The sequence below is a fragment of the Ornithorhynchus anatinus genome, chromosome 12, assembly GCF_004115215.2.
Source record: "Ornithorhynchus anatinus isolate Pmale09 chromosome 12, mOrnAna1.pri.v4, whole genome shotgun sequence".
Classification (NCBI taxonomy): domain Eukaryota; kingdom Metazoa; phylum Chordata; class Mammalia; order Monotremata; family Ornithorhynchidae; genus Ornithorhynchus; species Ornithorhynchus anatinus.
In genome coordinates this window covers 1,080,105-1,094,825 of record NC_041739.1, presented here as the reverse complement: position 1 = coordinate 1,094,825, position 14,721 = coordinate 1,080,105, and the positions used below count along the sequence as shown (strand labels likewise).

General features: G+C 55.3%; 1 protein-coding gene across 10 annotated transcripts in view; it reads right to left on the bottom strand.

The window, feature by feature from the left end:
• The window catches only part of SORBS2 (sorbin and SH3 domain containing 2), a 115,024-nt gene that overhangs the window by 14,856 nt on the left and 85,447 nt on the right, over positions 1-14,721 (bottom strand). For 5 of the 10 annotated variants that reach the window (XM_029076585.1, XM_029076586.2, XM_029076587.1 and 2 more), the window contains 7 exons: positions 13,157-13,326; positions 10,024-11,775; positions 7,250-7,338; positions 5,692-5,738; positions 3,755-3,869; positions 3,544-3,672; positions 2,348-2,542 (listed from right to left, as the gene is read on the bottom strand). In XM_029076585.1, the coding sequence (XP_028932418.1) occupies positions 2,348-2,542; positions 3,544-3,672; positions 3,755-3,869; positions 5,692-5,738; positions 7,250-7,338; positions 10,024-11,775; positions 13,157-13,326 (2,497 nt within the window). The remainder of the gene's footprint in view (positions 1-2,347; positions 2,543-3,543; positions 3,673-3,754; positions 3,870-5,691; positions 5,739-7,249; positions 7,339-10,023; positions 11,776-13,156; positions 13,327-14,721) is intronic. The other 5 variants (XM_029076591.2, XM_029076594.2, XM_029076588.2 and 2 more) reach the window with 1 other exon arrangement.

Sequence of the window (14,721 nt, the reverse complement as noted above, 5' to 3'; positions counted from 1 at the left end):
CACACAGCTGACAAGTGGCAAAGCCAGTATTAGAATGCAGCTCCTTCTGACTCGGGCCTGTGCTCTATGCACTAGGTAATGATGCTTTTCTTCATAGGACAGGCAGAATTATGGTCACCCTTTAGATTGTAAACTCGTTGTTGGCAGGGAATTCATTCATTCATTCAGTCGTATTCACTGAGCACTTACTGGTGCAGTCCACTGTATTAAGCACTTGGGAGAGCAAACTACCACTGTGAACAGACACATTCCCTGCCCACAGAGAGCTTACAGTCTAGAGGGTAATGTGTCTTGTATTGTTATATTGTACTTTCCTGATTGCTTAGCACAGTACTCTGCACACAGTAAGTGCTCAAAAAATACAACTGACTGATTGACCATGCCCTCCTCCTGGAGACAGTCGCTACTCTGCCCACCACCCCCGCTCCCCGCCCCAGGTTGATTAGGGCAAACAGTCATTCTACTGGGGGTGATCGCGGCTTCGAAACTGTGGGTGTGCGGGTGTGTAGAGCTGCCCACGTTACCACATTCCACATGAGAGAACTGTGCCAGGAATACAGTTTCCATTCGAGCCAGGAAATATAATTCATTCAATTATATTTACTGAGTGCTTACTGTGTGCAGAGCCCTGTACTAAGCACTTGGGAGAGTACAATACAACAACGAACAGACACATTCTCTGCCCGCAGTGAGCTTACAGTCTAGAGGCGGGGAGGCAGACATCAGTAGAAACAAATAAATGACAGATATGGACATAAGTGCTGTGGGGCTGGGAGCGGGGAAGAGCAAAGGGAACAGGTCCTGGCGATGCAGAAGAGAGTGGGAGATGAAGAACGGCAGTGAGTGACCCAAATCGTCTGGAATCCAACTGGTTAACTAACAGCCGGCAGGGAGAAAGGACCAATGCCTCTCTCTGGGGTGTCTGGGCACAAGGTCCCAATATTATTATTATTGCTATGGTTAATAATAAAACAGTAATTATTAATAATATTTATTATCAACTGTAATAATAATTATGGAATTTGTCAAGCACTTACTTCGTGTCAAGCTAATCAAGTTGGACACAGTCCATGTCCCACAGAGGGCTCACAGTGCTATTCCCATTTTACAGATGAGGTAACAAGCACAGAAAACTCAATTGACTTGCTAGACTATAAGCCTAGGGTGGGCAGGGATTATTCCTCTTTATTGCTGGATTGTTCTTCGAAGAGCTCAGTACAGTGCTCTGCACACAGTAAGCGTTCAATAAATACAATTGAATGAATGAAGGAACGAATGCCCCAGGTCACCCAGCAGACAGTTGGCGGAGCTAGGATTAGAACCCAGGTTCTTCTGACTCCCAGGCCCGTGCTCTGTCCACTAGACAACGCTGCTTCCCCTCTCATACAGTCCCAATATCAGAGACATCACCATCAGTGAGAACCAAGTCGGTAAGAACCACAACAATATGAGTCCTAACATCAGTGAGAACCTTCCACCAGTGAGAAATACCATCCTTGAAAGATCAATTGTCCCACCTTTGAGGAGTCCAACCCTCATCCCATCCCATTATCAAGGAGATCCCACTATAGTGAGAGCCACCATCAGTGAATTCCACCATCAGTGAATCCCATCAAGAGAGAACCTATGATCAGTGAGAAACAACCGTCACTGAATCCCACTATCAGTAATCCCACCATCGGTGACTTTCACCGTCAATAAGTGGCCCGGGGCCACTCTGACCCCTGACGCTCTGAGGAAGATCCTAGGCTCCTTCCTGCTTCCAAGACAGAACCTCTTCTGCCTCCTCTGCTCCCTGCCAACGTCGAGACTCAGGAGGAGGGGGAAGGAAAGAGGCCCCAGGCAAAATATTTCTCCAACGGAAAGCCCCATTGAAAAGAACTTCTCCACCACCAAGTTCCACTAGAAACAACTTCCACACTAGACATCCCATTGAACACCATTTGACCACCGTGGCACCTCGCTGAAAGCAGGGTTTTTTATGGTATTTGTGGTAAACACTTAGTACAGTGCTCTGCACACAGTAAGCGCTCGGTAAATACGATTGAATGAATGAATGTGCCAGGCACCGTACTATGTGCTAGCGTAGATACAAGATAATCAGGTTGGACACAGTCCCTGTCCCCCATAGGGCTCACAGCCTTAATCCTCATTTTACAGATGAAGTAACTGAGACACAGAGAAGTGAAGTGACTTGCCCAAGTCCTTCTGACTCCCAGGCCCGTGTTCTATCCACTAGGCCATACTGCTTCTCTCCCCCATGGGGTACTGGGGTGCGGTCCGACGTCATACGACCTCCCCGGGCCGTCCCCACCCCTTTCAGTCGGTTGGCGCGGCCCCAGCTCACCTTGCCCGTGGAGTGGCCATAGCCGTGCGGCGGCGGTGGTGGCGGTGGGTCGGCGTCATCGTCACCGCCCGTGGGGCCGCTCCCCTTCACCACTTCCACGTAGGACACTGGGAAGATGCCCTGCCGGTTGGTGCCAGGCACCTTCCCTTCATACCAGTTCTGGTCCACACGCTTCACCAGCACGACTCGGTCTCCCTGCGACACAGAAGGCACACGGTCAGGGGTCTGCAGCTTGGCTAGAGGCATCCAGTACAGTGCTCTGCATACAGGTGTTCCCAGCCCAGTGTTCTGCACAAAGGGATGCCCAGTAATAATAATAATAATGTTGGTATTTGTTAAGCGCTTACTGTGTGCACAGCACTGTTCTAAGCGCTGGGGGAGATACAGGGTAATCAGGTTGTCCCACGTGAGGCTCACAGTTAATCCTCATTTTACAGATGAGGGAACTGAGGCACAGAGAAGTTAAGTGACTCGCCCACAGTCACACAGCTGACAAGTGGCAGAGGCGGTATTCGAACTCATTACCTCTGACTCCCAAGCCCGGGCTCTTTCCACTGAGCCATGCTGCTTCTCATAGCCACACTGCTTCTCAGTACAGTACTCTGCCCACAGAGGTGCCCAATACAGTGCTCTGCTCAGAGGTATCTGGTATAATGCCCTCCTCACAGTGGGATCTAGTACAACACTCTGCCCAAAGGGGTGCCCAGCACAGGGCTTTGTCTCAGGGGTGCCCAGTACAGAGCTCTGCTCACAGATGTGCCCAGTACAGTTCTCTGCCCACAAGGCTCCCAGTGCAGTGCTCTGCCCGCAGAGGTACCCATTGCAGCTCCCTGCCCACAGGGGTGCCCAGCCCAGTGCTCTGTCTCAGTGGTGCCCAGTATAGTACTCTGCCCCCAGAGGTGCCCAATACAGAGTTCTGTTAACAGAGGTGCCCAACAGAATGTTTCACTTGAGGGGGTGCCCAGCACAGCGCTCTGTATGCCAATACTGTTCTCTGCCCATAGGGGTGTGCAGCTGAACACTCTGAACATAATGGGTGTCCAAAACCGCACTTTGCCCATAGCAGGGTGCCCTGTACAGTTCCCTTCACTGGTGGGCAGTCTGAAAATGCTGTTGACCACGAAGGCAACGAGGGGACGATGTGTTTCGTCTGGTCCTGCCCATTTCCAGGGGCCGGTGCCGACAAGGGGCCATACCTTTCTCAGGGACAGTTCCACATTGGTGTCCGCGTTAAAATTGTACTTGGCCACGGCTTGTCCGATCTCTCCCAGTGGGGACGGGGGCGGGGGTCTCGCGGGCTGTGCCCTTTCCGGCGGAGAGAGCTTCTGAAAGGAAGAGAGTTTCTTACCGTGAGGTCGGGGTGCCCCTCCAACCCACCACCTCAGCACAGCGAGAGAGGGAACCAACCTCCACGTAGGAGACGGGGAAGATCCCGACCTTCCCGAGGCGCTCGCCCTCGTACCAATTCTGGTCGATCTTCCGGAGGATGTAGATCGTGTCGCCCTTCCAGAACGACAGCTCCCTGCAATGGAATTTCCACAGTCACCTTCCTCGCTGAGTCCGGACGGTGTCCTCCTAGCTGAAGCTGGGTGGTCATCTCCCCTCCCCAAGATGAGGCTGGATGGTCACCCCCTCCTCTCTGAGCCCAGGGGCCCGCTCCCCAAGCCGAGATCAGATGGTCATCCCCTTTGCTGAGGCCAGGCGATCACCATCCCCTCAGCTGAAGCCAGACAGTTGGCCCCCTACTCCAGCTGAGGCCAGACAGACTCAGCCCCCCGCCCCAGTTTAGGCCAGACAGCCGGTGTCACCCCCTCCGATTCCAGCTGAGGCCGGACGGTCGCCCCCCTCGCCCACACTCCTCTGGATTGGGACCGATAGTCCCTCTATTCACTGTTTTCCTGCTTTTCCAGTAGGTGAGGGACCTCCGCCCTCCCTCCAACCCCCCGCCTGACTCAGGCTCCCTCTCCCCTGACCCCCAGCTCTCACGAGGCTGCACCCCTGCTCAAGCTCATCACTCTCCTCTGGTTAACCTCAAGCTGTCCCTCCCCTCTCTGACCTCTCACCCACATCCTCCCCCATCACCTCCCTCCCCATCTTCAAAGCCTCCTGAACCCCCTCCTCCAGGGACCAGCATAGCAAAAAAAAAAAAAGTGATCTTTGCTAAGCGCTTACAATGTACCAGGTACTGTACTAAGTGCTGGGTTGGATCAAGCTAATTGGGTTGGACACAGTCTGTCCCACATGGAGCTCACAGTCTTAGTCCTCATTTTCCAGATGAGGTAACTGAGGCACAGAGAAGTGACTTGCCAAGGTCACACAGCAGACAAGTGGAGGAGTTGGGATTAGAACCCAGGTCTTTCTGACTCTTAGGCCCCTGCTCTATTAGTCCATGCTGCAGATGATTCCCCCCGGCCCCGCCTCCCTGCCCAGCCTCTGCCATCCCAAATCATTCCAGCAGGTACGGAGTGATTCTTGGTGTCCCATGCAATTAAGCCGTAGGTCATTTCTCCAACCTCTGGCTGAGGCCGGATGCCCTGCTCCCTCTGTGTGTATACGTGGGTACAGGGGGAGTCCCCCCCACTGCCCCCATTGAACTCTAAACTCTTTCAATCAATCGGATTTATTGAGCACTTACCGTGTGCAAAGCACTCTACTAAGCACTCGGGGGAGTTCGCTACAACAGAATTGGTAGACATGTTCCCTGCCCGCAAGGAGCTTATAGTTTAGAGGGAGGGACAGACATCAAAATGAATAAATAAATCACCAATATGTACACAAGGGCTGAGGGAGGGATGAATAAAGGGAGCAAATCCAAGGGCAAGGGCAACACAGAAGAGAGTGGGAGAAGAGGAAATGAGGGCTTAGTGTGGAAAGGCCTCTTGGAAGAGATGTGCCTTCAGTAAGGCTTTGAAAGTGTGGAAAGTCATCTGAGGGCAGGGATGAGCTCCAACGCTTCTTTTACGATCCCAGGTTCTCGGCACAACGCTCGCCATCAAGTTTAAAGTGCTCAGCATGCAGCAGACACCCAGTACAGCACTCTGCACACAGTAGATACCCAATTCAGTGCTCTGCATGCAATAGATGCACAGTACAGCACTCTGCACAGAGTAGGCACTTAGTACAGAACAGCAGTCTCCCCACAGTAGGCATCCAATACAGCACCCGGTACCAGGAGATGTCCAATACAGTACACTGCATCCAACTGGCATACCAGTAGAAAGCGCCGCACATAGTAGGCATCCAGAGCTCGGCGTAATGAAATCATACCCCCTCCCTGCCGTGGACTGACTGTGGACCCACTCTTTCCTCTGAAGGACCACCCAGGCCGGACGCCTTACACTTACTTTGAGGTCTGAGCCTTGAAATCATACACCGCCCGGGCCGGCAGCCTCTGTGGAGGAAGAGAGACCGTGAGGGGCTCAGCTAGTCCCAGGTGGGCGACGGAGCCCAAAAGCCATGGGGAGAGCTGAGAGGCTACTGGCTGGAAAGTATTGGGGGGACTGGCTCAGCTACCTCCTTGGGTAGGGGGGAGTGTTTACCCCAGCGTGGCTGTCCATAGATGGGCTGGGGTCACCCAGGAGGGCCCCTCGCTTCAGGGGAACGCTGCCTGGCTGGCACTCACCTCCCTTGACTCCTCAGGCTGCTGCACCTTTCATCCAGGCAGAATTCCACTGTGATGCTTTCCTCTGCCACCTGCCCACACCCTCCCACCACAACCCTTATTTTTTCAAATGACACTCGTTAAGCACTTACAATGAGCCAAGGACTGTACTAAGCACTGGGGTAGACACAAGATAATGAAAGATAATAATAATAATAATAATTGTGGTGTTTGTTAAGCTCTTACTATGTGCCAGGCACCCTACTAAGTGCTAGGGTAGATACAAGGTAATTGGGTTGGACACAACCCCTGTCCCACAGAGGGCTCACAGTCTTACCATTTTGCAAATGAGGTAACTGAGGCATAGGGTCAGTGACTTGTCCAAGGTCACACAGCAGATAAGTGGTGGACCTTGGATTCCTTCTGACTCCCAGGCCCGTACTATCCAATAGGTCACCCGGCTTCTCAGGTTGGACATAGCCCCTGCGCAACATGGACACAAGCCCCACAGTCTAAGTGAGATGGAGTAGGATTTAATCCCCATTTTACAGAAGAGGTACCTGAGGCACAGAGAGGTGATGTAATTTGCCCGAGGTCACACAGCAGACAAAGTGGCAGAGCTGCGGTTAGAACCCAGGTCCTCTGACTTCCAGGCCTGAGCTCTTTCCACTAGGCCTTGCTGTTTTCCTCTTCAAATAGGCACGCCATGGTTTTAGGACGATGACTCCCCCTCCCCTACCTCCCCAAATCTTATCATGCCACTCCCTGCTTTGCTGTCTGGAGGAAGGAGCAAGGTTTTAGGAGTCAGGACACCTGGGTTCTAGTCTCAGAACCCAGAGAAGTCACTTAACCTCTCGGGGCCTCATTTTCCCCATCTGTAAAATGGATATAAGATATCTGGCTCTCCCCATGAAGGACTGTATGTGATCTGATTATCTGAAATCAACCCCAAGCCTATGCACAGTGCTTGGCACCTAATAAGTACTGACCATAATGAAGTAGCAGGGATGGGACTCAAACACATAGCAGAGATGGATCTATAGGAGGAAGTAGAGGCAGGGCTTTCTCCATGGGTGCCCCAGACCCAGACTGGGTTGTCTCTGCTCCAAATTCCGAGCCATATACAGGGTAAGCCCACATAACCCCCTAACCCCAAAGTCCTCAGGCCGCTTTCCTGCTCTCCAGTCCAAGGGCAGTGGAGGTCACACCTGAGGGCAGAGCCCTGAAACAGCAAGGTTTTGCCTGGCGGCAGCCACGACCACTCCCCGACACACACCCAATCTCCTCGCCCGGCTAGGTACCTCTCTCTCCGGCGTGGCTCTCCGCTCCCAGGGGCTGCCGCGGAACCCGTCCGTGGCCAAAGATCCGGAGCTCCTCGGACACTCTTGCTCTGGAGAGGGGATGGGGCAGGGCATGGTGAACCGGTCTCGGGCCCAAACCAAAAGGTTGAGCCCAGAGCGAGGCCCGCCCCAACCCTGGGACACACTGGGAAATCCACAGGTCATGGGCGGCCGGGCGGCACGGTGGCTCAGGAGGCAGCAGGATGAGAGGAAGAGTGAAATTGGAGGGCCCAAAACCAGGCCAGAAACCACACGGGAAACCCACCAGGAGGCAGAAGGACCCCTGCTGTAGTGGAAACTGCTCTCGGAGACCCCGCTTGCTGAGGTTACAACTCTCAAGACAGCTCATTCTCTCTGCGGAACCCCTCCCCCCAGACCCAAATCCCCACTTTACACCTTCCCTCCCCTCTTGCCCCTGGGAGACTGAGAGGAAGGGCTCAGTCTTAACTTGCCCGTGGGTGCTCCGAAACCCCGGGCTGAATTTCAGTTCATGTCTGGTTACATGCAAGGTGAAGGGTGACTGCAGAGATGAGGTCCGGTGGGAGATGGATGGACAGATGGTCAGGATGGTTTGGGGGCGAGGCTCCATCCAGGATGCAGAACTCTTTGATTTGTGGCCCTCCTCTGAGTGGGGGAAACTGCAGCTGTGACAGACCTTGGAGGAAAGGGAGCTTCTCGGGCCTCTGCTTCCACTGCTAGACTACATGGAACCTGAGGGCAGGGATTGTATCCTCTGACTGTATTGTACCTGCCCAAGTATTCCCAGATATTAGGGAAGCAGCCTGGCCTAGTGGAATGAGCAAGATTCCAAAAGTCAGGAGTGCATAGACCTTTTTTTTTTTTGGTATTTGTTAAGCCCTTATTATGTGTCATGCACTGTACTAAGCACTGGCATAGATAGGTGCAAGCTAGTCAGGTTGGACACAGTCCTTGTCCCATATCGGGCTCACAGTCTTAATCCTCATTTTAAAGATGAGGTACTGAAGCACAGAAAGGTGAAATGACTTCCCCAAGATCACAGAGCAGACAAGTGGCAGAGCTGGGATTAGAATCCAGTTCCTTTTAACTCCCAGGCCTGTGCTCTATCCACTAGGCCATGTTGCATCCTATTGCCAGCTCTGTCCCTGCCCTGCTATATGACCTTGGGCAAGTCACTTAACCTCCCTATGTCTCAGCTTCCTCATTTTCAAAATAGGATTAAAATACCTGTTCTCCTTCCCTCTTAAATTGTGAGCCATGTGTTGGAGAGGGACCATAACTTATCTGGTCATCTTGTAACTACCTACCCTAGGAATTGGCCCCAGTAACATCAGTTTTACCAATCCAGTTCTCTGCACACAATAGATGCTGAGGAAATTCCGTTGACTGATTGACTGAACTGCTGATGAAGGCTGGAAATAAAGGCAGCTTTTTGTCGTTGAGAGCAAAGGAACGGACGGCGGGAAAGACCTGGAGATTTGGGGGAAATAGCCAAAGCCACTCAATGTCCCAGTGCTACGTCGCCCCTTGCTGGTGGATTGGAGAGGAATCCCTCCTGCTCGGCTGGTTTCCTTGGAAACGGACTCAGTGCATCGCCCCGGGTGAAGGGTGCCGGGCAGAGGGAATAATAATAATAATAACAACAACTGCAACGGTGGTATTTGTTAAGCACTTACTATGTGCCAAGCACTGTACTAAACACTGGGGTAGATACAAGATCATGACTGGGACTAGGGCACTGTTGGCCAGGGGACAACGGGGGAGAGGGCGGAGGCTGTTGCCGAGTCACCTCAAAGGCTAATGCATCTCTGGACCCCACCTCCCCCCAACTATCCCCTGGATGCCACATTTCACAGAAACAGGACATGGACAGGGACAACTGACTGATGAAGAAACAGACGTCCGCATGGAAGGATGGGCACAGGGCCGAAATGAGAGTTGCTTAAAGTGACACTCCCCAAAATGTCATCCGAATCGCCGCTTCCACTGGGCCCAAAAGATGGAGAATTTCTCCAAACTCCTGATCGATCAGTAGGAGGCTTTCAGAATCCCTTGTGAGCCAACACTCGACAGGGATGAAGTGGAGGCATCTCCCCTCCGCTGCAAAGAGCAAATGGAGAAAAATGGCAAATGCTTCTTGAAAGTTTCAGTAAGGTGCCCACTCCTCGGGGCAGGGGGTGGGCGACGGACTCCTCCCTGCAACTTCTGACGTAGTTCCCGGCCCTATCTACCCTGGCTCACTGACAAAGGGTTTCGCGGCAGGGCAAAGACACCCCATTATGGCAGCCTTCTGGCATGATCACTCTGGGACACCAGACTTCCCATGCCCCGTGCTCCAAAGAGACGCCAGCCCGGAGATCCGGGCATCCCGGGATGCAGACCAAGATGCAGGGCGACGCTCATCCCAGACGATCCCATCTACCATGGACTTGCCGTTCTCCGGGGCCTGACCCCAAATACTCCAGCCAACTCTGGGACTGGGCCTCCACGGGAAGTGAGCTGCCAGCCCTCTGAGCGGGCCTTGCCTCGCAGCTCCAGCCCGGATATTTCTGGGAGTGGATGATCACTTTAAGCAACGGACCTGCCTCCTGGACCACTCATGACTCTCAGTTGCGCACTACGGGGTGAGGGAGGCGAACCGGCCGGGCATCCCGACACCGGGCCAGCATGCAGGATGGGTGGAATGGAAAGGACACGGGAGGAGTGGCCGGGCGTGGAGGACGGAGGGGTGGATGTCTGAGGGAACATTAATCCACCTGGGAAGCACAGGGAGCCGGCGCTGTCCTGGCGGTGGGGGTGGTGGGGGTGGTGCAGGTGGTGTGGGGGTCGGAGGTGGGCGGTGTCCACATCATGGCAGGAAGCGCTGCGGGGCATCCGTCCCCAGGCGGGCGCGTGCAGCGGGCAACGGGGGCCCTCTCTCAGGGCCCGGAGGGAGGAGGTCCTCTCGGGGACGTGCGGCAGCAGCTCGGCCAAGAGCCTGTGCAGGATGCTACTGTCGGGCAGGCTGCCCCGCCGCCCCTCGGCCTTGATCTGATCGCAGATGTCCTTGAGGGCCGAGTCCAGCGCATCCAGCACCGAGCCCTTGCGCTTGGCCTGCTCGCTCCTCCGCTTGGGGGTGGCGCTCTTCTTCCGGCGGAAGGGCACCGGGCTGACCAGGAAGGCGATCTTGGACAGGCCGGGGTCGGCCCTGGGCCTCCGCCGGTCCTCCGGGTGCTCCTGCCTGGCCCTCTCGTGTTTCTGCATGGCGGTGAAGCGCGTGTGGGCGGCGGGGCAGCGGCCCTTGCAGGAGCCGATGGGCTGCCGCGGGTGGTGATGGTGGTGGTGCTGGTGATGGTGGTGGTGGTGGTGCTGCGGCTGCTGGTGGTGGTGGTGGTGATAGTGCCCGAGGCCGACGTCATGCCCCAAGCTGCCGGCGTGGCCGTGGCCGGAGCCGTGGAAGCTCTCTGAGGACGTGAAGGAGGAGAAGCGGTCCAGGTCGCTCTCGCTGCAGAAGGAGGAGCCATCCACGTGGGCGCAGTCGCTCGGGTCAGAGACGGCGCCGTCCTGGTCACTGTCCGAGGACTCGGCCGGGGCCCGGTGCGGCGGCTCGCCCCCGCCGCTCACCTCGATGTGGACGGGCACCAGCGTACGGGGGCGAGGGCCGAGCGGGGCCGGGGGCTCCTCCTCCAGCAGGGACTCGATGGAGAAGCGCCGCGGTGGGCCCGGGGCGGGCCGAGCCACATCCAGCCCCTCTGCCGCCCCGGTGGACAAGGCCTCGGCACCCAGAGTCTCGGCCTCCAGAGCCACCTCGGCCTCCAGGGTCCCGGCCCCCAGGTCCGGCATGGACTTGGACTTCTGGATCAGCTTCTCGAACTCCGAGACTCGGGTAGGCACCACGTGGCGCGGGACGCCCTCGGCCTCCGCCGGGCCCCAGCCACGCAGGGCTCCCCCGCGCCGCTCCCGCTCGTACTGCAGTATGCGGGCCCGGACGGAGCACAGCGCCTCCGAGCTCATCAGCCCCTCACGGTCGATGCGGTGCATCTTTCGGTACATCCGCAGGAACCCTGGGGTGCCATGGGCCGGGCGCGGCCGGAGAGGCCCTCCTCTAAGGGCCTCGGACCCGGCCCTGAAGGCTTCGGCCCCGGCCCCTGCCCCGACCTCCAGCTCGGGAGCGCCCGGCAGGTTGCCCAGGCTCTCGGACCGGAGCTGCAGCTGCGGGGGTGGCGGGGGCGAGGAGGCCTGGGGGTCACGATCATCGGCCAGGAGGTCGTCGCAGCTGCGGGACTTGAGTTTGGGGGTGGACGCGGGGGCCGTGGCCTCCTCACTGCTGCTCCAGACATCGGCGGCATCCTGCCGGCTCCTCTGCCACCCGTTCTTCATGCCGAGGGCCCTCCGGGCATCCGCGGGCACAGCTAGGTGCTGCGGGCATGGGCCGCCAGGCTCCAGGGAGCTGAGGGGCGGCTGGTGCCGGGGAGGCGGCGGGCTTGGTGGGCGCGGGGGGCGCGGGGGGCTTGAGGCCCCGCCTTCGCCTCCAAGGGCAGTGGGGTGGGAGGGACCGCACCGGGGGTGAACGGGGCAATAGAAAGGAGAGATCGGTCATCGGTTAACGTCGGACTGCGGAGACCACGGCCAGCCACCACCGGCCACTACAAGGCTCAGAAAGGAGCGCGGCCTAGGGCAATGCAGGCCAAAGGGCTGCCCACACCCACATCCCAATGTCAAACAGGCCAAAGTCGGACCCTGCTGTGTAACGCGGGGTCCTCTATTTCCAGGCATGGCTGGGTGGAACCAGACCAGAGAACAGGACTCCCTGTATAGACACCTGCAAACCCCAATGACACCCCCCAGGGGTAAGGCCTGGTCTTAGCACGGGGTACCCCAAAGCTCTTTACCCCAGTGCCGAATTCCACTCCGCTGGGCAACTCAGTACGAGCCATAACTGTCTGTGCCCACCAAGAAGCCATGGAGGGCACACTCTGGACACTTGGGCACCCCTCACCCCAGGCCTGATCCCACCAAGGTGGTGAGGCGGGGCAGGGTGCGGGACAGTTGGCCAGAAGCCAAGGACTGAGCAGTCAGGGGACAGTTTTGACCGAAAATCCACCCAGGGTGTGCCTTGAGGTGTCAGGCCTTTCAGGAATACTGAAAAATCACAGTGGTTCCTGAGGTGACCGCCTGCTGGCTGTAAGCCCGTCAAACGGCAGGGACTGTCTCTATCTGTTGCTGACTTGTTCATTCCAAGCGCTTAGTACAGTGCTCTGTACATAGTAAGCGCTCAATAAATACTATTGAATGAATGAATGAACATTGGCACTGGCTGTGGGAACTTCTGACTGCACATAAAAACCTTTGCCCGCACCAATTTAAACGCTTGGGGATTGGCTCAAGGAGGGGCTTGATGGGCTCTGACCATACACTCCCTTTGGGGAATGGGTGAAAAAAGACTTTTCCTTGAGCTTTACAAGAGACACAGGGCAGAGCGCCCCTCCTCTTCCCGCCCACCCTGCCAAAAAATCTGCCTTCTGAGCAGCGATCTCTATAAAACCAGCTACTAAAAAGATAGGCTAAGTGGGAGGCCGAACCAAGCCTATCTCCCAGGGAGGGGGTCTGCTCCAGACTGGACCGCTCTGCCTGGGGTTCATTCCGGCCAGGTTATAATGGGGATGGGGGATGGGACTTTCTACTACTACCTCGCGCTCAGTATGGGGCTCGGCCTGGACAAAGTGCTCAATGTGTGGCAGAATAAGCCTAGAACGCCACAGTGGCTCCACCCCGCACTGAAACCCTGGGCCTCCCCGGTCCTGGAAGCAGAAGGCGAGGCTCAACTCCAGAGACCTCTAACCCCTTGTCATCAGCAGCATGTCGAAGCCTACCCGGCCCTCGGAGCGGACCTCGGCCCCAGCCCCTTACCTTGAGCTCTGGATGGGGAAGAAGGGGAAGAGGTTGTGAAAGACTTGACGAGCGCTGGGTTGGGGCTTGGGAGGTCGGCCCGGCAGGGGCTGATCCTGTTGGCGTTCTGGTGGCCCACGGCCGGCTCACTCTTCCGCCTCTTCCGGTAGTCGCTGGCGGTGCTCGCCGAGCTGGGGGAGGGGTCGGATGAGCACCCGGAGAGGCAGTCCCCTATCCTACCCGCCCTCGGAAGGCATCACCCAGCCTATGAGCTCAAGTGGCCCCTATCCAGCACACACCATCAACCTCCTCCCCCCGTCCTGCCTCTTGGTCACGGCTCTGCCTAAACATGGGAGCTGAGTTTGAACTAGTCAAATAATCAATCAACAGTATTTGAATGCCTACTGTGTGCACAGCACTGGACTGAATGCTTGGGAGAGAACCACAGCACCATGGTCTAGTGGATAAAACACAGAACTTGAGTCAGGAGACCGGGTACTAATCCTGGTTCCACCACTTGTCAGTGGTGTGACCTTAGGTAAGTCACGTAACTTCTCTGTGCCTTGGTTTGTTTATCTGTTAAATAGGCATTAAGTACCTGTTCTCTCTCCCTGAGCTCTACAGGGGACAAGGACTGTGTCTGATCTGATTGTATTGTATCTACCTAGGGTTTAGCACAGTGTTTGGAAAGAGCTCAAAACTTTGTTACTCTAATACCACTGGTCTTGCTGATAATCCCCTGCCCTCAAGCTTGGAACTCCGTCCCCTTCCATATCTATTAGACCACCACTCCCCTCATCTTCAGTGCCCTACTAAAATCACATCTCCTACTTAATCCTTCAATTCCTCAACTTTCTCCCTCCTTTCTGCATCTTATCTAGACTCGACTGCATCTCCTGTTGTGGGCGGGGATTGTCTCTCTTTATTGCTGTGTTGTACTTACCAAGTACTTAGTTCAGGGCTCTGCACACTGTAAGTGCTCAATAAATACGATTGAACGAATGAATGAATACTATTGAGTGAATGAATGAATGAATGCACTTGGGTGTTAATCCCTTAAAGCACTTTCTCTTTCCACCTCAGCCCCACATCAGCCTTAAGTACTTTGATACTCACCCAATCCCATCCCCAAAGCACTTGTATACCTATCCTCATACTTGGCCATTACCCCTATCTTTAATTTGTATTAATGTCTGTCTACCCTATTATATTGCAAGTTCCTTGAGGGCAGGGGACCAGTGTGGCCTAGTGGAAAGAGCACGGGCTTAGGAGTCAAAGGACATGGGTTCTAATCCCACCATCACCACTTATCAGTTGTGTGATTTTGGGCAATCGCTTAACCTCTCTATGCCTGTTACCTCATCTGTACAATGGGGGTTAAAAATATGAGCCCCACGTGTGACAACCTGATTACCCTGTATCTACCCCAGTGCTTAGAACAGTGCTTAGCACATAGTAAGTGCTTAAAAAATACTGTAATTATTATTATTATTACCAAGTCTAATAATAATAATAATTGCAGTATTTGGTAACTGCTTACTATGTTCCAAGCACTGTACTAGGATAGATACTTAAGTCCCATAAGA